The 25019-nt window shown below is 46.6% G+C and overlaps 1 protein-coding gene across 6 annotated transcripts in view; it reads right to left on the bottom strand.

Annotated features, from left to right (window-relative positions):
* The window catches only part of MYLK (myosin light chain kinase), a 237160-nt gene that overhangs the window by 45938 nt on the left and 166203 nt on the right, over positions 1-25019 (bottom strand). For all 6 annotated transcript variants that reach the window (XM_023728792.1, XM_004373618.2, XM_023728793.1 and 3 more), the window contains 4 exons: positions 16513-16563; positions 15382-15509; positions 13171-13324; positions 4077-4379 (listed from right to left, as the gene is read on the bottom strand). In XM_023728792.1, the coding sequence (XP_023584560.1) occupies positions 4077-4379; positions 13171-13324; positions 15382-15509; positions 16513-16563 (636 nt within the window). The remainder of the gene's footprint in view (positions 1-4076; positions 4380-13170; positions 13325-15381; positions 15510-16512; positions 16564-25019) is intronic.

The raw sequence follows: 25019 nt of genomic DNA, 5'->3' as shown, positions 1-25019 counted from the left end.
CTTCTCATTGCAACGCTACCCCTCTTCCTGTCAGTTTTCCAAGAGGCGGGGAGTCCTTTTCCTTAATAGTCAAATACTAAAAACATGCAGATTTGCAACTCAGCAGTTCCTCCTGTCACCCCTACTCTAACCTGCCTGCTCCCCCTCTGCTCATTTCACAGGGGTATTGGGGGGAGTACAAAGGCCGGTGAGTTTTGTCCTGTTTCCCTCAACAGACATTTTGAGCAGCTAGGTGGTGGAAGCCCTGTATCCTGGTCTGTCCCAGGAGCCAGGATCCACATCTTTGTGACTGTAGCGCTCAAGGAGACCTGCTCACAGTGGATGTTTAGGGTTCGTGGGTAAAGGCCACCCAGGACAGGCCTGCTTGGGCAAAATCTCAAATTTGGTATGTTTTGCGCTGGTATCCTCCTAACTTTCTGGGGCTCTCATTTCATTTGAACGTAGAGTTTTAATAGCTATTTTATACCTAATTTTTTAAATTACAGAGGGTTATCAAATTGTAATCACAGTTTCACACTCATGATACTTCGAGGTATGTGGTGATTTCAGGACCAGCTTCTTCCTCCAGCCCCTGTGGTACTTTAGACTCTCCACAATCCTCTCTCTACTCACACCTCTCTCCTCTCTCCACTAGCTCCTTTCCCTCGGGATCCCTCCATCCCCCTCTCTGCTCCCAACCTTTCCTCTACCTTAAATTCACAGCACCCTTTTTCCTCTCTTCACATGAAACTTTTTGAAATAATATTCCACACTCCTGGCCTATCCTTCCCTCCTTAACCATGGCAACCATTTTTCCACCTTGTGGAAACTCTAGAGACTTTGCCTTAAAATATCACTACCAACCGAAAGCAGTTCGAATCCACCAGGCGCTCCTTGGAAACTCTATGGGGCAGTTCTGCTCTGTCCTATAGGGTCGCTATGAGTCGGAATCGACTCAACAGCAATGGGTTTGGTTTTTTTTTTTTTTTGGTACCAATCAAAGGGCTAAACCAAAGATCTTTTCAGAGTTCTCATCCTTTTCATCTTTAGCATTGGATGTTGGTCACTGAGACCTCTTTGCAACTCACTCTTGCCCCTGTTTCTGCAACATATCTCTTGCCTCCTCTTGGCTGTCTGTCCTCTCCATTCTTTCTCCAGGTTTCAAAGGCTCCTTAATTTAGGTATTGGTAATTGTGGTGCAGCGAATTACTTAATATGGCCCTTCTAGTCATAGCCTTTGTGACTCCCACAAAATGATTGGGTGGGACTATGCAAATAAGGTATTTATGGCCTACCAAGGGGATTGGACAGCCTGCTAACAATGCAAATAAGGTGCATGGAACCCCTGTGGGGTGTCAGACCATGCAAATAAGGTATATGGAACCTTAATGAGGGGACTGGGAACCTTAATGAGGGGACTGGTCAGTTTTGCCATCCTGCTAGCCTTAAAAGAGAGCCAATTCGAGAGCAGAGGGGGTACCTCACTATCAACAAGAAAGAACAGCCAGGAGTGGAGCACATCCTTTGGACCCGGGGTCCCCATGGTGAGAATCTCCTAGACCCAGGAGACAGACAGAGAGCTATAACACTGAAGACAGCGCGAGATGGTGAGAAGTGGCAAGCATGGCAGAGAAATGTAGACCTGCAGGAGATGGCATGGTGGGCTTCCCAGCCCACAGAATGGGTGGCTACAGTGGTCATGCCAACTAATGGAGAGAGCTGAGCACCTTTGAGCAGGAGGCTTGCTGATGGAGTAGGGTGCCTCCAGGGCGGGCAGTTATCTGTGGGGCTAGGCTTTCTGACCCAGGAAGCAAGAGAGAGCTGAATGCCTTTGGGCTGAGGCTTACTCGTGGAGTGGGGTGCCTCTGAGCACTTACTGGCGGAGCTAAAGAGCTTGCTAAGACTTGCCCAAGCAGGGCGGAGGCAAGGCAGAGAGGCTGAGAGGCTGATGGCCAGGGAGAGGCCTGCCTGCAGGTACAGCTGAGAAGAAGCCTGTTCCTTCCCTAATAAACCCGTAATTATAACCTGTTATTTCCCTAATAAACTCATAATTGTGAGTATTGTCTGTGAGTTCTGTGGGGCCATTGCAATGAATTAACAAACCCAGCAGAGAAGTAGAGAGTGCCATGGGAGAGACAGCTGGTGTCAGAACTGGTAAAAAGGGTGGAGGATGGAGGTATGTTTGACCTACATCTCACAGGAATCAGCCTTGGGCTGTTGTTGATGATGATGGTGATTTTCTCTCCTCCCTCTCCTAAAGGAGGGGGTCTGACACCATGCCACACCATCTTTACAGTGTTCCTTTGGGTTCTGTCTTCAGCCCTGCTGATTTTCTCTAAGACTGTCATTGATGCCCATGGCTTCAATTATCATTTAAATGGGGAAGATTCCCATATCTGTGGTACTAGTTTAAATCTTTCTCCTGAGCTCTAGACTCAACTGTTCAGCAGTCTGAAAGACACCTCCACCTGGATATATCCCTTGGACACCTCAACTCAACAGGTCTGAAACCAGGGATCCTGTCTACTCCCAGACTCCTTGTTATCTAACCTTCAAGTCACTCAGGCAGGAACCTGGGAGGCAGCCTGTTCTCCTCTCTCAGTCTAACTCATGGTAAAGAGCATAGGCTTCAGGGTCAGACAAGCTTGAGTTCAAGCTTGAACTTGCCATTTGCAAGCTCTGCGACCTTTGGCAAGTAGCTTCACCCCTCTAAACCTCATTTACTCCATCTATAAAATGGGGGTAATAACAGTATCTACTTCATTGGGTTATTAGGATTGAATGAGATAATGCATGCAAAGCGCTCAACATATGGTTAGCATATAGCAACTTCTCAATATATGTTAGCCATGATTAATAATAATAGACCCCTAAATAGTTCTTGAACTTGTTTTCAGTTACCCACGCCAGGACTGGGAGTCATCTTAGACTGTTTCAACTTTTCCCCTCAACTCTCTACTCCAAAATTCATGAAGGATTGCCAATTCTACCTCCCGAAGCTTTAGTTCATGCCCTTCCCATCCTGTCTGGGACTATTTCCACAGGGGCCCAACTGGTATCTTCCTGACTCTAATTCTGTCCCACTCTAATCCATCCTCCACTCCAGTGCTTCTCCAACTTCTATGTGCACACAAATCACCTGGGGAGTGGATCATGTTAATATGAAGCTTCAGAAGGGACTGTGGGGCCCTGAGATTGTGCATTTCTAACAAGCTCCCAGGGGCTGCCAAGGCTGCTGGTCCATGACCACAGTTTTCGTAGCGATCTCTACTCTTTTCCCAGTTCTCTCCCTAAAAAACAGATCTAATCTCATTAATCTCCTGCCAGAAAATCTTTGATGAACTTCATAATTTTACCTGGACTACCTTTTCAGTCTTACTTCCTCCTATTCTGTGTCACACGGCATATACCTGGCCACCCACCAGATTCTCAAAATGCCTTGCATTTCCATAGCTTTGTACCTTCTCTCATACTATTTGCTCTGTGTGGAATGCCCTTCCTTATTTTTCTTGACTCTTAGAATCCTATTATTTTTTTCCGAGGCTCAGCTTAAGTACCACCTCCTGCAGGAAGCCTGCCTTCACCTCCATGGCAAAATTATTCATGTTTTCTGCCACATCCCCTTAGCTCTTTGTTTATATCACTATAATAAGATGTGCCCTGTTCACTAGAGTTAGCTGTATACACACCTGTCTCCCTATTTAGATTTTAAGTTCCTTGTCTTATCTATCGTCTCTGTGTCCCAAGTACATGGCACTGAGTAGGCACTCAAATGTGAGTGCAAAAGAAGGAGAGAGTGATAAAGGAACTTGAGGTCTATCTGCGCTCCTGCCTTCCAGGACTGAGTAACACACCATCACTACCTGGTGGCAGTGTACCAAAATTGCAGGTTCAATGTTTTTTGAAAGGCCACATAAATGTCTTTAAAAGTATAAATCAGCATCACAACCTTGGAAATCAAGACCCCCCAAAGACCTTGTCAAACAGTCACTGTCGATATCTTCTCAGTCCCTCAGTATCCCTCTAAGTACAGGTTTCTGCATACACATCAAAAATCACGCACACTGCAAGTCAGCGATGAAGGGAAGGCAGCCTACCCTCGGGTTTCTCTCCCACCGTTGTGAGTTCCGACTCCAAGCTCGGCTCACTGGTTCCATACACGTTGATGGCGCGCACACGGAATTTATACTCGCGGTCAGGCAGCAGGTCCTGGACGTTATAAGAGGTGCTGCGGCATGTGGCCAGTTCCTTCCACATCTTGTCCACTGAGTCCCAGATCTCGACACTGTAGGACTGTACAGCACTGCCCCCGTCATACGAGGAGCCGTACCAGGACAGAGTCAGCGAGGAGCTCCGGATATCAGAGGCGCAAGGCGTGCCGGCTGGGGGGTCTGGCTTATCTGGGAATATAGAAGCACAACATCACCCAAATGCATTGGAATTGCAAGAAAGAAAAGTTTTTGAGTTAGCTCTGTCTGTTGTTGGGGAGAAGCAGCCCAGAGAACCCAAGTTGAAGCTTCTAGCCTTGGCTTTCCTTCCCCCATCACGCACCAAAAACCATCAGACCTGCACACAGACCACCTATACAGAAAGCCCCATCTGTATCTATGTGCTCAGAAGATCTTTTTTTCTTTTGGCTAGTCTTCCAGTCTACAAGTCGTGATTTCCTGTACTTTTCCCAAGTCATAAACACACTTGGCAGAGTAAATAGCTTTAGGAAGCTACCCAGAAGGCGTGGACTGTTTTTCATCACAGGTATGCTTTGAGAGAGAGCAGTTGTGTGTGTGTACGTGTGTGTCCTTCAGGCCCTAGGCCAGTGACCTGTGCTGTAACTAGGTGTCTGCCTCCCCTCTCTCCGGAACTTGGAAAACGCCTGCCCCACTGAGGGGCAGTAAAGCACAGTGGTTGGGCTCTGAAGTCAGACCGATCTATTTGAACATGGCTCTGTCCCCACTCATTAGCTGTGAATCTCTCTATGCGTCAATTTCCTAGTCCGTAAAATGTGCATAATAATAGCACTTGGATCACGAGATCATTGTGAGAAGTTGTTAGAACAGTGGCTGGTTTGGTTATTCATTACTAGCATCATTATTCTAAGACTTCATTTCTTCATTTCTACCTTTGTAAAACTTAAAAAACCATTTTGACCTCTTCTATCCTCATAGTACTGGCATACAATGAGATCAAGAATTTCCAAAGCAAACCAGTTTATAGTAGTTTTATTCATAATTGCTCCAAATTGGAAATAACCAAGATGTCCTTTAAAAGGTAAATGGATAAACAAGCTGTAGGACATCCATGCAAAGAAATATTATTCAGCTATTAAAAAAAAAAAAAAAAGAGCTATCAAGCCACAAAAAGACATGGAGGAAACTTTAATGGGTATCGCTTAATGAAAGAAGTCAGTCTGAAAAGACTCCATACTGTATGATCCCAACTATACAACATTCTGGAAAACACAAAACTACAGAGACAGTAAAAAGATGAGTGATTGCCCAGAGCTCGGAGGGAAGGGAGGAGAGAAGAACAGGTACAGCATGGGATTTTGGGGACAACGGACCTATTCTGCATGATACTGTAATGGTGGACACATGACATTACGTATTTGTCAAAACTCATAGAACTATACAACACAAAGGTGAACTCTAATGTAAACTATGGACTTAAGATAATAATGATGCGTCCATACTGGTCTGCCAATTGTAATAAATGTACCACAGGAATGCAGGATGTTAATAATAGGTGAACCTGTATGCGGAGGAAAGGGGACATATGGGAATTCTACGTACTGTCTGTGCAATTTTCTGTAAACCTAAAACTGCTCTACAAAATAAAGTCTATTAATTAAAAAACAAACACACAACAGCAAATGACGGCCATCCCTGACTAGGGGCTGGAAAATGTGCTGAGGATGCAAGAAGTGGCCCAGCTGGCCGGCTGCCTTCCCGTTCAGCCAACCTGGTGCCAAGGTCAAGCCACACCCCTGTAGTCGATACCTGAGTGCGGCTCCCGAGTTCTGCTGATCTGAACAAAATTCTCCTATTTTTCATATCTATTTTCCACAGGTGGATGGCTAGTTACAGATGTCTGTGGTCAGTAACCTTTCATTCCCCCAAAGCAATTTGACATTGGGGAGCTCTACAAACCAGCAATTTGAACCAGGCTCCCTACTCGTAAGCTCTGTGAACACTCTCTAGCAACTTCCTTAATTTCCGAGACCAGCTTGTCTTTCTCACTTGGAAAATGGTGCCAACATGTGCCTACCCTTTAGGTTTCTTGCAAGAATCAAGTAAGCGAACACAGACAAAATACTTGGCACAGTGTCTCCTACTCTCCCACCCCTCAGCAAGGCAGAAAGTCCACACGGAATTCCTGCAAATGACCCCGTGAATATGGGGAGGAAAGAACATTCTCTGTGTGTGTGTTTATGTGTCTATCAACCCCAAAACCAAGCCCACTGCTGCCAAGTTGATTCCAACTCACAGCAACCCCATGTGTGACAGAGTAGAACTGTGCTCCATAGGGTTTTCTTGCCTGTAATCTTTAAGAGATAGCCAGGCCTTTCTTTTGCAGCACCTCTAGGTGGGTTTGAACTGCCAACCTTTAGGTTAGTAGAGGAGTGCAAACTGTTTGCACCCACGTATATTCATCCCCCAACCCCCCCAAACACACACACTTCTATACTGCAGCCAAGAACGCACTGCCTGGAAACTCGCTCTCCCCAGCAACTCCAGCCTGGTCCTGGCCCAGGGACTGATTCTGGAATGGTGACAGAGCCACTTTCCAGTCTCAGCAGTCACTCTAGAGGCCTTCTGTGACGGAACCACTTTCACTAGTTGTTTAATATGTTCTCTTGGAAAAACTGTTTGTTCTGAAAGATATATTGGTCTTTTTAGAAACATGTCTGGTGTTGGCTAAGTTGTTTATTGCGCTAAACTCTCTTAGAAGCAAGTGGTTCACGTCCTCTGAAGACCCAGCGAAGGAAGTGGAAAAGCCTAAAGAGGGATGAAAGACAGACTCTCTGCTTCCCCCAGAGAAAACTGCCTGGAAAATCTCTGATTGGACAAGTTTAGAATCCTGTAGGTTTATACAACAAATGCAGATACACACACCATTGACGAATTTCCTCCCTTTCTGCTTTGGTCAAGAAAAGGAAAAGTTTGAGAAATGGGCATTGCAGAAGAGGGACTATTTGTACCCAAACCTTTTACAGACGTCTTTTGGCTGAAAGAGAGAGAACTGACAGGTGACCTACATCACAGCCTGCAGTACAAGAGAAGCTGCGAAATCGGGGAGGGGGGCCTTTAATTCTAAGGGAAACCTCAGTGCTTTCAAGGAACTTGATACCAGTTAAGGAGTTCCAAAAAGACCCTAGAGTCTCTCTCTCTGAAGTCATGTGAGACTCGAAGCTCCCTCCCCACCCTCCTGCACCCCACGGCTATACGTAACACTTTCTATTCTTTCTAACCTACACAGCCTTACACAGAGGCCAGCTACACAGGGATGCAAACCCACTAAAAAGTCCTCAAAACAGAGCTCCCATGAGCTTCCGCTCCATGCCAAATACCCAGACCCACTCCGACTGGGAGGGAGACTTGGCGTGGCCTGGCCAAGGAGAGGCTGGCTGGGCATCTAGGCCCGGTAACTCCCCCATTTCCTTAGAATTCTCCCATGGCTCCCGGGGGACGGGCCCAGTGGAATGGGAAATACTGCATCTAACTAAAGGGTCTCAGACGGCACCAGCTCCAGGATTTTCTACTCAGTAAATGTTCTGCATCCTGGCAAAGTGGAAGAGCTTGTCTCAATGCCTTGCCCCAAAGTAAATGTCTTCATAGTCCCTCTGTGCCTGCGTGCTTAAAGATGATTGTGGCCACACCTAACCCTGCATGGACGCCCCACCCCTTGCTGCCTCTGGCTCTCAGAAAATGTTCCCCCAGCAGGTGTCTGCCTAGATCAACCCCATACTAGCTGAGAAGGAAACAGGCCCTCAGAGACTAAGGCACTGCGCTTACCCAGAACACCCAGCAAGGCAGAGCCAAAAGGAGATTCTAAAAGATCCCCAGGCCCCAGCTCCACGGCTTTTCATCTTCCAGGCTATTAGGCAGAAAAAGCTCAAGAATACATCTTGATTAATCCCAAACCAAGCACGGTGACGGGAAATCTTCTGCCCTTAAAATTTAGACAAGTTCCACACTCAGTATTTGGGGACGATTGGGTATTAGGGGTTCTCTCTACTTTGTCTTTCTCCCTGAAGACACATGAAGAGATCTGGTTTTCTCATGCTGTGTGAGCTCCGTTAAGGAATTCATCACCTGGGCTCTCTCCTGCCACTTCTGTCAGGTAGCAGACAAGCCACGCAGGTGGCAGAGAGAGGCCCTCTGAACGTCACAGATCCCTGCATTGCCCCTAAAATATAATAATAATAGTAAGACTCCAAAATAGCTAAACATCACCCATCTGCCAGTGTATAGTACTATAGTGGCTTGCGTGTTGCTGTGATGCTGGAAGCTATGCCACCAGTATTTCAAACACCGACAGGGCCACCCATGGTAGACAGGTTTCGGTAGAACTTCCAGACTAAAACAGACTAGGGAAAAAGGACTACTTCCAAAAATCAGTCACTGAAAACCTATGGATCACAATAGAATATTGTCCAATACAGTGCTGAAAGACGTGCCTCCTCTAGGTTGGAAAGCATTCAAAACACACACTGGCCCCAACAATGGCCAAGAGCATACCAACGATGGAGCAGAGCTGGCTAACGTTTCATTTTGTTGTACTTGGGGTTGCCAGGAGTTGAAACCAACTCCTCTGGCAACTGACAATGACAACAACAAAAACAAAATAGCTAAACATCACTAATTTAAAGTAACTGAGGGAAAGGGTAGTTTTTACGATCATTGGCAAAGTAGCACTCATAGCCTATCTGAAAAGAAAGTGATGTTTCTTTAAAGAGCATACAATAAGAGAAGTTAACTGCTAATATGTATACGTTTTATTCAACTGGCCTTTATCTGGCTGGCCTGTAAATGGATGTTTCTAAAGTGCCTGAAAACTGTCCCGAGTAGGCCCAACAATTCCTGCTTAATCTCGTTTACATTTCACATCTACTTAATAGACCTGATCACATAATACACAGATGTCTCTACACACTGGTAAATTTGAGCTTAATCCAGTTTTACTTGGGGCTAATTCTGAATCCATGGGCTCTGAATGAATATGGCTTTGCTGTATCCATCAATGTGAGCTCTCATTTTATTGAGCAATTCTATTCTTAGCTCTACTAGGGGGAGGCAGACAGAAAGCCCCATTCTCCTCCATTCCATTCCCCTCCCAGGACGGTATTTAACATGCTGCTCCTGCCAGCTGGCAGGCAGCCACGCCGATGGCCCTGTCAACACTGGCCGTGGAGAATAAGAAACTCAACCATAAAAGGCTAGAACTACAGTCTGTGCAGTGGTGGGGGAAGGGAGTGTATGGCACCAGAGCAGGGGCAAGGGCACCGGCTACAGAAAAGCAGCTCAGAGGGGTTGACCCCCAAGTCACCCAAGCAGGGCAGGTGTGAGTGACCACGAAGGGAAACTGGACACCAATGTTTGCTGACAGGATGGAGCGTGGGGTCAAAACCTTCAGGTATGCGTCTACACGTACAGGCAAGCTGGTCACTAGCATCATTCCCTTAAGCCCCACTAATGCCCTAACTCCTTGGGGAAATTACTGAAATAGACACCTGGAGTCACCAAAGAAAGAATGAGTATGAAAAGGAAAAGGACCCCTCTTCTCTCTTATAGATGAGAAAACTATCTCCCCACACCGGTCTTCCCAGATTTAAAACTCCTAATCCAAGGAAACAAAAGAAAGGGGGTCAGAGGAAGACAGAGAGGTCAGAGGGGAAATGGGTCAGAGTGACAGACACTGAGAAATACTGAAACAGACCACGGGTGAAGGAACAAAGGCCGTGGACAGGAGTGGAGGGAGAGAGAAGGCGAGAAGTATGTGCGAGGAATGGACACAGGAGCTCAATCCTATTCAACTCCCTCTCCAGTTCCCGTGCCCAGGGACAGTCCTGGGGTGGGGGGTGGGGGGAGTTGCAGCACTTCCTGTCCAGGGAATCAGGTCGTGGCCGGGAATCCAAAGTCTGTTTTGGCAGCTGGCTTCTGTGTGTCTCACTGGCCTCCTCACTCGTCTTCGCAACTCTGCTTCACTTTGTCCTTTGTTCTCACATCTTCCCTGTTCCTCATCTGGGTGAGACAAGGACTCCCTCTTCTCCAACTGCTTAGGGGCTGGAAGGAGATGCTGCAGGGCTTGCTGAGGCTAGGTGTGAGACAAATGAGGACATCAACTATGCCCTCACCTGGGGACATCTCCCCAAAGACCTGCATGTCACCCTCAAGATGAATTTTCCAGCCAGAGAGTTCCTACACCTTTTGGAACATTCTGCACCCCCTCCTCCATGACTGGCATCTGGAGGACTGGCGTTTGAGAGCTTGTTCTCACTTGGCCCCTGGTGCACTGTTACTTGGCTTATACTGGACCTTGGTTTCCCCTTTGTAAGGCTGAAACAGTCAGTCCTGTCCATCCTAGTCCTAAGCTGAGGATAGGAGATGAAGGTGGAGGAGGAAAGATGAAGATGAAGGTGAGGAGCAAAGGGGAACTGGAGAATGTCAGGGCTACAAGGGACCTTAATAGTCACCTTCTCCAACTTTCAACTTCATGCCTAAACAACCCTGTAAGGGAGATTCCAGGGGAAGATTTCTAACCATCGTAGCCACATGAGTCCCTGTTACTTACAGCACCAGGAACATACACAGGAATGTCTAGCAAGGCAGGGAGCAGACAGCAGGACCTCTACACACAGGTGAGTGGTTTGTGCATTGCAAAAAGGGGTTGGCTGAGGGATGTAGACCAAACTCTGCTCTCCAAGGCTAGGTTGAGAGGCCTGGTGTGATACTGGGGGTGTAGCCTTTTCTAACCACTCTGCCCAGAGGAGCCTTGTGTCATGGATTGAACTGTGTCCCCAAAAAATATCTGTCAACTTGGCTGGGTCATGATTCCCAGTATTGTATGATTGTGTACCATTTTGTAATCTGATGTGATTTCCTTATGTGTTGTAAACTCTATCACTATGATGTAATAAGATGGATTAGCGGCAGTTATATTGATGAGGTCTACAAGATTAGATAGTGTCTTAAGCCAATCTCTTTTGAGATATAAAAGAGAGAAGCGAGCAGAGACACATGGGAACCTCACACCACCAAGAAAGTAGTGCTGGGAGCAGAGCACGTCCTTTGGACCTGAGGTTCCTGAGCAGAGAAGCTCCCAGACCAAGGGAAGGTTGATGACATGGACCTTCCTCCAGAGCCGACAGAGAAAGCGTTCCCCTAGAGCTGATGCCCTGAAATTGGACTTGTAGCTACTGGACTGTGAGAGAATAAACTTCTCTTTGTTAAAGCCATCCACTTGTGTTATTTCTGACTAAGACACCCCATTTCCCAATTTTCACAAAGCTCTCTACAAGCTTAAAGCCAAGGGCAAGTGTAAAAATCACTCAGATCTCATGCACATGCCAATAAACACAAGGCCAAAGGCTCTCATGAGCGTATGTTTGCAGGCCCACAGATGCGCGAGGACATGGCTGACTAACCAGTTGCCCCTTCCTTCATCTGCTCACTTCTTTGCTATGCTGAGAACTCGCTACACAGGGATCAACTAGAACCAGGCATGACAGAGAGCAGAGGAGAACAGTTAGGAAGCTGTTGTGATATTTCAAGACAGAGCTGACCCCCCACTGCTGTCGAGTTGATTATGACTCATGACGACCCCATGTGGAACAGAATAGAATTACTCCATGGGGTTTTCCTGGCTATTATCTTTATGGAAGCAGATCACTGAGTCTGTCCTCTGTGGTGGCACTGGGTGGGTTCCAACAGCCTACTTTTAGCAGTCGAGTGCAGTTTGCACCATCCAGAAGCCTGAGAGCTGACCAGGGCATGAAGAACACAGTGATCTGGAGGGAGAGGAAGAAAGTGAACTTGAGAGTCAGCTGGAAGACAGACTCAATAACGGGATGCATGAGATAAGGAAAAGGGAGTGGGGGACTATGAGGTCATGGTGACCTCAGAGGAATAATGGAGCGTGGCAGAGCATGCAGGGAGCTGAAGTGCCTGGAAGGTGAAGAGGCAGAATCAGAGACTACCCTCTTTCAGAGAGTTTGGCTGTAAAGAGAAAGAAAAGGGTATGGTAGGCTGGCTAGAGCAAGACAAAATACTGCAGGGGTTATACACGAGGGTGTTTCTGGCTAAGACTGGAAAGCCCTGGCAATATATGGACTGCAGGGAGGAGCCAGTGGAGGAGGAGAGGTTGAAGAGAAGAAAGAAGAGGGGGAGATGAATCTCAAGAACCTGGGATCGAGAGCACAAGAGCAACCTCAGGCTGGAGAAAGACTGGGTCATATTCAGAGCGTGGAGGATGAAGTCAGACTGGGATCCATATAGAGACCTTCATGGGGCAAGACGTTGAGCAAGTTCATGCCTGATGCGTCATATTTCTCAGAGAAACTAGAGGCCTAGGACTGCAGGCTGGGGGAACTTGAGGAACAGCTGCCACTGAGAATGGGCAAGGGCACTGACCAGGGACAAGGAAGAGGATTCCTGACCAGCTGAGATGTCTCAGTTGAGCCTGGAGGTCACCAGAGTCTAGCAATGAGTCTGCAGGTTGACGCGATCTTCTTCCCGAAGTGCCCAAAATCAGGAACGGGAGCAGTGAAGTCGCAAGGTAGCACTGCTTCAAGATGAGGCTTTACAAGGGGGGTGAGACAGTGGGGGAGGCAGTGGACAAGAGGGAGAGTGAGCTGCAGGTGGCGGCCAGAGAGGGCCTGAGGTAGAGAAGCTCAGGGTCTCCAACAGGTAGAAAGGAGAGAAGCCAGGAGGGGATTCATAAGCAGAGGAAAATGCTGGAGGTGGGGGCCTTGAGGGTGTCTGGGATCAGGAGTTCTAGATGAGAATGAAGGACTGGGCAGTGTGAAAGTGAGGGGTAGAGGAAGCTGGGAGAACAGGAGGCCATGGACAGAGAGTACAGGGTTTCCAAGAAGGAGGAGGATGCCGGTGAAGAAGTGTTGGGATGCAGGCATCCTGCCTGGGGACTGCTCTCTTCCCCATCCCCAGCCTCCATGCCACCCTGCTACAGACTCACCCACCACCGTGAGGTTGACCTGGGCCTGCCTGCTGCCCAGCTTGTTCTCCACCAGCAGTGTGTAGCAGCCGCAGTGTTCCTGGTGCGCGGCCAGGATGGTGAGCTTGCTGCCGCTCTCGCTGCTTTCCACCTTGATGTGCTCGCTCTCCTGGATCTGGGGGCAGAGGGTGGGGTAGGCACTGGAGATTTGGGTCAGGAAAGGAATGGGGGCTCCTGCATCCCCCATTCCATAAGGGATGCAGCTGCACAAGCTGTGTGGGGGCTTAGTCTTGCTTTAACTCTGAGCTTCCCCCAGGGTCCCTCCTCTCCAGCATCCAGAACCAAGTCTCCCTTAGGGTATCCAGATCCAAGCAGGCCTGGAGGGTGCTGAGCAGGGTCAGGGTGTATGAACCAAGTCAGCACTCAGTGCTCCTAGGACATAGTTCAGGAGTGTCCCAGTCTTCCTCCAATGCTCTAAGATGGGACTATAGGAGAACATATCTGGGCAAAAAAACCCCACTGCCATCAAGTGGATTCTGACTCATAGCAACTCTACAGAACAGAGTAGAACTGCCCCATAGGGTTTCCAAGGAGCGGCTGGTAGATTCAAACTGCCGACCTTTTGGTTAGCAGCTGAGCTCTTAACCGCTGTGCCACCAGGGCTCCCATCTGAGCAAAGTCACCTACAAAATCTACCCCAGTAGGTTCTGACTTCCTCTGTGCTGTCCAATACCGTAGCCACTAGACACATACGACTATTCAAATTTTAATTAATTAGGTGGAAACAACCCAAATGCTCATCAACTGATGAATGGACAAACCAACTGTGGTATATCCAGACAATGAAATATTATTTGGCCATAAAAAAGAATAAAATACCGATACACGCTACAGCATGGATGAATCTTGAAAACATCATGCTAAGTGAAAGAAGCCAGACACCAAAGGTCACACACTATACAATTCCACTGATATGAAATGTCCAGAATAGGCAAATTCATAGAGACAGAAAGCAGATTAGTAATTGATTGCCATGGTCTCGGGGGAGGGAGAAAATGAGAAACGTTCTGGAATTAGATAGTGTTGATGGTTATACAACCTTGTGAATATACAAAAAACCACTGAAATGTATACTTTAAAAGGGTGAATTTTATGGTATGTGAATGAAATCTCAATCAAGCTGTTATAAAATTAGAAATTCAGTTCCTCAGTTGCACTAGCCACATGTCAAGGGCGCAACAGCCACATGTGACCAGTGGCTACCACACTGGATGGCACAGAAGCAGACTATTTCCATCACTGCAGAGAGTTCTGTCGGACAGAGCTGGGACTTAGCCAAATGTCTCTGCAAAGGGAGGAGGTTCTACCTTACTTCAGACAACAACAACCCAGACATAGCTCAGGGCAAACATGTTTGGAATGCCAAAGGCCAGCCTTTGAGACCAACTCTCTTTTCCTTCCTGGTACTAGCCTCCCAACTCTGGGCCTCAGGACATTTTGAATGGTTTGGAGACAGAGCAACAGAGGGCTCAGAAGTGATCTTCACACCTTCTGTAGAGTTCCTGATCCAATGCCAGCCCCACCATTCCAGGGCCTCTGCTGATCATGCACATAGGCACGCACTACCAATAAGAGCTCCACAGAATGGCCAGGCTCCCCATGTTCCTTTAAAAGCTGGTTGCTTGGGAATTCAAACATTTTCTGTTAGAAATATCATTATAAATGGTGGTTAGATTTCTAGGCCAATACTGCAAAATTCTATTTAACATACATTTATCTATTCAAATAGATTCACTTTCATTCCTTCAGCACGTGGTAAGTTTCAGCGATCACGGATGGTATTCAGTGGGCTGGCATAGAATCATAGAAAGCTCACAGAGTTTGAGAGGTCATCTTAGGTCACTTGGTTCGATTTTCCTGACTCTGAGTAGGATTCCAGTGTGGGATATCAAAATCAGATGGGAGCCACGGATGGTTTCTACTTTCTCCTTCACATTTTTCTCTTTTATGCCAATTGTCTATAAAGCAGGTTTAATTTGTAGATTTAGAGTAAAAGGTTATTAAGAAATCAGATTTGGTGGGTGGATGACAGGTGGTTGAGGGGTCTCTCCCATTTCTAAGGCCCCTGTGATGAAGAATGATTCAGGCTTAGCTATCTCTCTCCAATACAGCACTCCTCTTCCCTCTCGGCCTGTGTGGCTTGTTCTCAGGTCACCCTCTTTAGTTACTGACCTTCTTTCGAAACTTCATCCAGGTATAGGTGATGGGCTGGGTGCCTGTCACTTTGCCAAACAGCTCCACAGGCTCTCCAGCGCGTACCTTTTGGTCCTCTGGAAACTGGATGATCTGAGGGGGCATAGCTGAGAGAGAACAAGTCAGAAAGTGAGGGAGAGAAGGGAGGCTCGGGCATTCTCATCTCATTTGACGCCGCTGTCCATGTTGGTCTGGTGGCTCCTCTCTTGCCTTCCAGAACCTTCTGGGTAAGACTGAGGGTAGTGACCACCGCTCCAGAACATTTGAGCTCATAAACCCACTAGGTTTTTTCATTCATCCCTTTATTCTGACTCCCTCAGAAGCAACCACACAACTTACAATGCATCATTCTCTGTTTATTGGTTGTTCTGGCATTTGCGTCTTACCCTAATTTTCTGAGTCTATGTCCTAACGCTCTATTAACTAAGCACAGACTTGTCTTCTAACCTCCAGGTTACGCCAGCTAAAAGGCTCAATATGGTTCACATCCTCACATGTCTTCCAGTGGAAAACAGACAGGGGCTCCATAAGAAAAACAAAAACAAAATAGCTGTTATTGAGTCGATTCTGACTCACAGAGACCCCATGTGTTCAGAGTAGAACTGTGCTCCATAGGGTTTTCAGTGGCTGATTCTTTGGAAGCAGATCACCAGGCCTTTCTTCCAAGATGCCTCTGGGTGGACTTCAACTTCCAACTCTTTGGTTAGCAACTGAGCGTGTTAACTGAGCTGAGCTGTTTGTACCACCCAGGGACGTAAAGAACAGCACTCAGATGGCACAAAGTAGATCGTACACATAAGGGGCAGAGTGGAGGAGTGAAAGTTGGGTAGAATTTTGGAGAAGGGATGAGAAAGCAGCTAGTTCTGTGTGATGCTCTCCCCATAGGGGGGAAATAGAAGGAAAGGGAGATCCTGGAAGAGGATGGGGATCAGGCTGTGCAGAGGCTCACAGGGAGAGCAGGCAAATCTGGCCTGAACAATGCAGAGCTGAATCAGAGAGGAGGTGGCAGACCACCGGGAGCACACACCCAGGTGACCAGTCTGGCAGGGCAAAGGAAAAATTCCTCATGGCACGCGACTCCTTCCCCCGGATGTTGCTGTGACCAATTACCTGCCTTCGGAGGCGTCTTGGGGGCAGGTTTCTTTTTCACAGTTGCGTCACCTGAAACCAAGAAGTTCACAAGTTATGTTCTGTTCTGTGTTTTCCACAAAGCTGCTAAATCCTAGAAAGATATAGTCTTGCCCACTGGGGAGAGCCCTCATTCTAATATCTTTCTGGAAATTTCCTTGCATTCTCTGGTAGACAACTTTGAAATCAAATATTGGTTCTCCAGGAGACCTCGTGGAGACGGGGGTGGGGGGGGGCGGCGGGGGGCGGTCCCTGGAGCCTCTAACAAGATAGACTCTCAAAAATGCTTAAACTCACTAACTATTCTTTCACCCTAATTTTCCGGAAACTCAGAAAGGAAATTATGTCAGATAAACCAACTAAAATTAGCCTTTGATGTGGATCCAGGGGTCTTAGCCTTCCTTCGCAGACTGCAGACTGGCTGCTTTCATTTTTTAACCCTTTCATGCCGGGTGGTACATACAGCGACCATGAACTTTTTCAGCCTCTGGGGTTTATTGGGAAGCTGCTGTACCACTCCACTGACAGTGCATGCTGCCACAAGGAAGGGGTCTTTATGACTGTCTGAAACCAAAGAAACGGGCGTGTGCTGCAAACTGCTGTTTTTACAGGGTACTGTATGAGGTATCTGACTTTTTGGTCTGAAAAACAGAAATTTTGAAAATTTTTATTTGTTACACACATATACCAACAGACTCTGGTGGGGACGCTGGGGTATAATTAGTGGTACTTCATATGTACCACTAAACACTTAGGGCAGGCTTGTGGGAGAGGGCAAGAAAAAAAGTCCATACTACCTACCACAAATTCAGACACTCAATGATTCAGCATGCTTCCATTAATGACAACACATGGTATCAACACAAATTCAAAGCAGAAAATAACTGGATCACCAAAGGGTTAATGTTCGTTGAATGGATGAATGAATGAATGAACCGATCAATCAACCAATGGTCTCCTCTCTCTCTACCCCCACTTTCTCCAAATAACTTAAAAGAGGAAAATGACACAAACAGACCCATTTTGCAGCACAAACCTGTTCATCTGGTTAAACAATATGGCGAATATGCAAAAATATCCTCAGCTAACTTCACGGCTTGTTTTCTCACTTCTTTCAGGACTTTGCTCAAAACTCATCTAACCTATTTATCCAGGTGAAATGAAAACCTACGTTCACATGAACACCTGCACGCAAATGTTTATAGTGGCTTTCTCTGGAATTGCCCAAAACTGGAAGTTACTCAAATGTCCCTCAACTGGTAAATGGATGGACAAACCGGGGTGTATCCGTACAATGGAATCCTACTCAGCTACAAAGAGGAACCAGCTACCGATACACACAACAACGAGGATCAATTGCAAATGCATTAAGCTAAGAGGAGCCAGACCCAAAAGGCTATATACTGTCTAATTCCATTTATGTGACATTCTGGAAAAGGCAAAACTATAGGGACAGAGAACAGATTAGTGGCTGCCAGACTTGGGATGGGGGCAGGGTTGACTACCAAGGGGCGTGGGGAAATGTTTCCAGGTGATGGAACCAATCTTGACTGCCGTGGTAGTTACTCGACTGCGTGTCTTTGCCAAGACTTCCAGAACTGTGCACTAAAAAGGGTGAATTGTACTGTAGATAAATTATACCTTACTACAAAAATAGGAAACAATGTCACCTAACCAATGAGATTTTCCCTACCACTCTATATCAAATAGCAACTCTCTGCTCCCAACACCCTCTATCATCCTTATCCCACTTCACTGTTTTCCCATGGAGCTTATCACCATATGACAAACTATATATTTACTTGTTGATTTACTGTCTGCCCCTTCCCACCAATAAAATGTAAGTTTTGAGGGCAGGGACATTTTGTGTTCAGTACTGTATCCCCAGTGTGCTGACCCTGTAGAGGTATGCAGTAACTATTTGTTGAACGAATGAGTGGGCTTAGTATGAATGCAATTATTCATCCACCTATCTTCATCTCGCAGACTGCAGAGAAGCAGAACTATATCTGGCTTAGACACGGAGCTGCTCTGTGACCACAGGCAAGTTAGATAACTTTTTTATGATCAGCTGTGCATCTGTAAAATGGAAAGAATACTGCTACCAACTTGAATGTCCTGAAAGGACTGTTGCAAGGAGGCGATCCCTGATGGAAGCACTCTGAGACCACAGAGCTGACTATTACCAGTTATGTGTTTAAGCCCAAGGTGAGTCCTGTTTCCACCAAGTTCACCCTGGCCTGCGTCATTACTGATCCATCCATCCATCTTGCAAAAATGCATTGAGGGTCTATTACGTGCCAGGCAAATGCCAATCAGCACATAAAACTAAACTGGGTACTGAAGGGAAAACTACACAAATAGGAGAACTCAGGGCTTGTCCTCTTGGGCTTCCATGTCAAGATGTGTGGTCTAGAAGAGAATTTGTTTTTTTTAATCTTTTGCCATAAAGGACATTTACGGGACAACCAGCAAAACTCAAATAAGCTCTACAGATTAGATGATAGTATTGTACCAATATTAATTTCCTGATTTTGATCATCAAATTGGTTTTACAAGAGATTGTCCTTGTTCTTAGAAAATACACACTGAAGGATTTAGGACGTCATGTCTACAATTTATTTTCAACTGCTCATAAAAAATCATATATAATTTTTTTTACATATATATTTATGACGATAAAAAATATGTATGTGTGTGTATTTATATGTGTGGGGGTGGGGAGAGGGAGAGGGAAAGGAAGAGAGGAAGAAAAACACAAAGAACAAGGGAGGAAGGGAGAGAGAAAATATACGATAAAGCAAACCTGGTAAAATGTTAATATTTGAGGAAGCTGGGTGAAGGTATACAGAATTATTTGTACTATTTTTGTAACTTTTTTATAAGTCTAAAATGGTTTAAAAATAAAAATCAAATTAAATAAAAGAAAACTTAAATTTTTTTTTTTAAAAATATGTGTTATCTAGCTAACACTATGTGGTTATTCAAGGGAAGGAGCAAGAGAGAATACTGTGGGTTGAGGAAATGGTTAGGAAAGGCTAAGAGGTGGGACATAGGATGGACCTTAAGACTAGAAAAGATCTGGACTGGACTGGAAAAGGGAGAAGAGCCCCATAGGTCAGGAACAAACAGTAACTCAGAGTTGAGAATCAGGGTAAGGTGTGGTGGAGATGAAGTTGCCCGGAGCACAGGGCTGGTATTAGAGAACAGTGGAATAAAGAAAGTGTGACTATTTAAATTAAAAAAAAAAAAAAAAAATTCAGTTCTGTAGTCACACTAGCCATATTTCAAGCACTCAATAGGCACATGAAGTTAGTGGCTACCACATTGGACGGTGCAGATACAGAATATTGCCATCACAGAAAGTTCTATTGAACAGCGTTGGTCTAGAATGTCAAGTTCGAGAGTTTGGCATTTGTTCTGAGGGAATAGGGAGTTCCCATACAGTCAGCAGCCAGGCTGAGCTAGAGGACCCCATAGGTCTTTCCAATTCTTGGGGGACAGGGAAACTATTAGGAGGCTATCACCATAATCTTGGAAGGCACTGATCAATGCCCTGCCTTGGTAAAGGCAGTAGAAAGGGAGACACAAATGAAAGACAAGAGGAAAAGTTAAAAGGATTTAGAAGGCCAAGCAAGAGGTAGGTACAAAGAATACTTTGAGATTTCTTGCTTAGATAAATGGGGAGAATTTTATTGATGGAATATGGCATTTGGGAGTGAAAGATGAGAAGCTTGGTGTGGTCATGTGAACTTGGTAGATGAGAGAATTTACTGTATATGTAGACTAGAAGCCCAGGATTGGAATTCTGGAGAGAGGTTGGTGGGGACTAGAAATGAAAGATTTGAGAATCAAACATGGAATTATAGTGGAAACTGTGAGGATGGGTCAATTCTTTGGGGAAAAGAATGCAACTGAAGATGGGAAGCGTTCAAGGTCCGATCCCAGGCAGTGCCCACAGTGAGGAGCTGGGATGAAGGACAGGGGCTGTGAGAGGACCCTGAGAGGTTCGAGGAGGACTGTCACTACAACCAGGGGTGGAGGAGAATGGGCATTGAGAGGTGGGTACAACCAGTATTGAGTGATAGGTGAGGTTTGAGAGGGCAGGTCCAGTGGAATGGTGTAGTCAGAAGTCACTCCAGAAAAGACACTTAAGGAAATAGGTGGGGAGTCAACTAAGTAGTCAAGAATTCTGGCAGTGACCTTTCAGCCAAAGATTAGACAGGCCTATAAAATAACACATGCAGTTCAACCAAGTATATGAGACTACACGGGCACACCAGTCCAGGGGCAAGGACAAGAAGGCAGGAGGAGACAGGAAAGCCAGACAAACGGAAATGGGGAACCCAAGGAGAGTGTTGACATGTTGGGAGGTTGGCAACCAATGTCACAAAGCAATATGTGTATTAATTGTTTAATGAGAAACTCATTTGCTCTGTAAACTTTCACCTAAAGCACACACACACACACACACACACACACACACACACATGCAAAAGAATTCTGGAGGTGAAAACAAAGAGAAACAGGGTGGTATAAGAGGAAATGTCAAGCTAAGATTTCTTCCAAGAAGGAAGAGAAGAGTACAGGTTTGAAAGCAGAAGGTCAGGACTTAGTGGCGAGGAAGAACCTGAAGATCCTAGTGGAGAAGATAATCAAGGGAAAGCCACCTTCCTTGGGAGTAGAGATAGGATGGGATATGCGACCGGCTGAGCCATGATGTCCCTGCCCTTCTTCTTCTAGGACTATTAGGATGAGAGAAGATACTTTACAGAGGGAAGTCCTCAAGGGAAGAAGAAAGGCTTCTTCCAGAGCCAGGATCTGGTCTCATCTGGAGAGCAAAGGCCGTCTGTTCAGAGGAGCTGTGTGGAGGGCTTAGGATGGGCTCAGGGGAGTGCGAAGGGCTTAGGATGGGCTCTGGGATGGTGAGCGAGGAGTCAATAATGAGGCAGAAAGCTGCTCAGCATGAAATCAGATGAATCCAAAGTCCTATCCTATAGTTGGAGGCCCCAAGTGAACCTGTGTGGCTAGAAGAGCCCAAACTGATATCTGTCTTTCCGTGTTACGGTTAAATTTAAGTTTTAAGGCCAAATTTTTATGTTTGTTCTATAAATATGAATTGGTTAGCATTTGAAATTGGTTTGGTTCCTATTAGCGAAAACAATTCTAAATGTAAACAGTGCGCTGTATCCTGTCCTATACATATTTTATAGGACCATCAGCTGAAATCCATTAATTTTGTTCTGGGCTTACATGGCTAAGCAGAGTCACATGATTCTAAAACCCAGTCTCTCAGAGAGAGCTGAGCTTGGTACTGGTACATGCAACGTATTTTGGGTAGCACTGCTCTATACCATACACTAAATATTTGTCAGACTCTGCAATGCCAGGCTCCTTGCACATGCTGGACCTAGCTCATGTATCACTACTGCCAGGCTGGGCTTCATGCCCCTTCTAGGTCCTTCTGCCACAGAACTCATCACAAGCCATTGCAATTGCAGAAATGCCTCCCCCTAGCACATATACTATGGTAAGCTCCCAGAGGGTAGGAATAGTATCCACCTCGCTCACCTTCTGTATCCCCAGTGTCTAGCACAGGACCTGGCACATGCTTGATAAGTAGCTATTAAGGAACAAATGGAACCCCTAAGGATCTCCGTTAGCCTGGGAATCCCCAGGGAACACTCCACTCCACCCTGGAGCTCTGATGCTGAGAGGTACAGCCCTGGAACTTGAATTCTTGTGCAACTTTCCATGTAAAAGGAGAAGCCACATTGCTCTGTTACCTCCCCAAGGAAAACTGTCATGTACTGAGCCTTCTACTCTAATACTGGAAGATGGGGGCTGGAAGAAGAAAAGCAGCCCAATAAAAACATCACGAATCAAAGAGTCAAATTTGGAAGAGTCCTGAGAAGCTGGAGGTCAGTCCACTAATCGTCTGGGTAGCCCAGCTTTCACTTCTGCGCCAGCCTGCCTGAACCCTAGCTTTAGTTCTGGCCCAGGGAACTCTCCTTCCGCCCCGGGAGGAGGGGATCAGCAACCCAAAGAGGTTTCCAGACTGCTCAATCTGAAGGACAGAAGTGCCTCTCTTCCTTCTCTTTCTGACACCCGTAAATCAGCAGGGCAGATTGACCAGAGCAAGCCCTTGGGAGGAAATGTTTACAGAGGCTGAAGGCAGCTTTCACAATCAAGAGGTTCTGAGATCATGGAAAGCTCAGGGAGAATTGGGGAGACGGTCCCACAGCCTTGGGTACAGGGAGGTCCTGGGGCTCGCCTCTCTGGGGACATTTCCCTTTTTAGGTAGTTCACTAAAAATAGGCATCAAACTCTTCTCAATTCCCAAAATCAGCATTAACTTTCTGCCAAAGGCTCCTGAAAGGGGCCTCAGCTTTGGGTAAGTGTGGAGTGAGCACCCACCCCGTGGGGCTGTGCCAGTCAGGAGGTTACAGTGGGAGCCTGGAGATGGAAGGGTGAATCCTACGCCCCACCCTGGGGCAGGTTTGGGGCCTGGAGACTTGACTGCTCCCCCACCAGACACACTTTTTAATCCAGCCCCTTCTAATACTTTCTTACAGACCTGTGGAGAAATATTGCTTGTTTTTCCAGAATTAACATTTCTGGGCAAGTTTCCTCCTCACAGCCCCCTCACAGCAAAGGCTGTCACATAAGAAGATTCCAGAGGAACACTGCTCCTCTTGTTATTGCAAGCTCCCATCCCCCCAGGACACAGAATGTCAAGATGGTTGTGAAAGGGGCAGCCAAGCAGTGCCAGCACTGTGTGACGGGTGCCCTCCAGGCCCTCTCTGGGGAGGATCCATCTTGCCGTTTGACTGGCAGACACTGATGGCTGTGGGTGACACAGATAGAGCTAAGGAGCTGGAGATGGCAGTGGGTGGGTGGAGATCACAGAATGATACACATGGTGGGGGGATAGGCACTCTCACTCCTCATAGACTGACCCTTTGGTTGGGGATACCTGGAGTTGGTGCCAGCTTTCAGACATTCATGGAAACACTCCAGCCTCTCTCCCAGGGTCCCACATCTTTCACTGCCAGGCAAGTCTTCATGCCAAATCCCAATACCTCTAGCATTTCCTTCCAGTCTTTTCAATCCTGTCCGGATTTAACATCCCCATGACCTGGAGAGAATGTTTAGAAGAGATATTTGATAATGGGGAAACCTTTCGTGAAAACTGGACACTGTTTCTGATAGCCAAAGGTGCTTTCAAATTGACATGACTTTTGATTTCAGAGAAAGACACATCTGGGAGGCCAATGCAAAGATATCCAAAGGCACTGTAATCTGGGGTGGTCCATTGTGGTGACTGAAGCCAAAGCTACCAACATCATGAAGCGCAGGCCACAGCCAGGCATGGGACACAAAGGGATGTTCCATCAGCATCATCCTCAGATCACAGAACCATGGTGGAGAAAAGGACCCTTAAAGTACAGGGATTTGGACATGGTGCTCTAGGCAGAAGCACCACACCATCCCTCCACAGCAAAGATCTGAAAAACTAAGCCAAACAGAAAAAACAACAATCCTGAAACTCTAAACATCAAAGGAAGAGATAAAGAACTCAGCCAAGAGCCAAATGGAATAAGAAGAAACTGACAGAGAACAGAGAGCCGGGAGACATACATGCAGAGGTCCCCTATCACCTAACGCAGCATGGATCCACCATCTTAGACTCCTATCAGAGACCAGCAAACAGGGGGTACGAGAAAGCAGCTTCACGGAGCTTCCAGCAAGAGACAGAACAACCTGTAACTGGCAATATACACTTTCCCACTTCCCACCCTTCTTCACCCCCACTCGGCCTCCTCTGCTTCCTGCAGCCACAGTCTTTTGGCCAGGAAGTACCAGCTGCTTGGATTCCACCTGCCCACACTGGCTGACTCCAAGTGCTATTTGTTGGCTGCTGGTGTTGCTTTCTTCCACTTCTTTTGATTCCTTCCTTACCTCTCACCACCTCCTCCTCCTTTCACTCAAACACCTGGCTCCGTGTGCCATCTTTGCTTCTTCCTGAGGGGCTGTGGAGCTCGGCTCAAGTGTGGAACTGCTTCCCGGTCTGTGCTGCCACGCTGGTGGGATCCTGGGGCTTTTTTGTTTGTTTGTTTTGAATTGTTTGTTTTCTTTTGCTTTTCTTGAGTTGGGAGCCCGTTCTGGCTGGGCCGTGCTGCGCAGCTTGGGAACTACCCCCTCAGCTTGTGCAGAAGCACAGAGGGATCCTGAGAGCATTTCTTTTTTTCATGGGGTTTTTTCTTCTGTTTTTTTTTGGGGGGGGGTTCTGTTTTTTTTTTTTTTACTTTGTTTTATTTTCTTTTCCCTCTTTTCCCTTTTTGTCTTTCTTAATTACTCAGTTTCTCATCTGTCTATATCTTCCTTCTCTTCCTGTCCCTGAATACCTGGCGCTGAGTGACACCTCTACGCCTCCTAGCCAGGCTGTACTTCAACACCTGGGAACAACTTCCCCAGACCTCATAGCT

Source organism: Trichechus manatus, unplaced genomic scaffold (genome assembly GCF_000243295.1).
Source record: "Trichechus manatus latirostris isolate Lorelei unplaced genomic scaffold, TriManLat1.0 scaffold00026, whole genome shotgun sequence".
NCBI lineage: Eukaryota > Metazoa > Chordata > Mammalia > Sirenia > Trichechidae > Trichechus > Trichechus manatus.
This window is presented reverse-complemented; position numbering and strand designations above follow the sequence as displayed.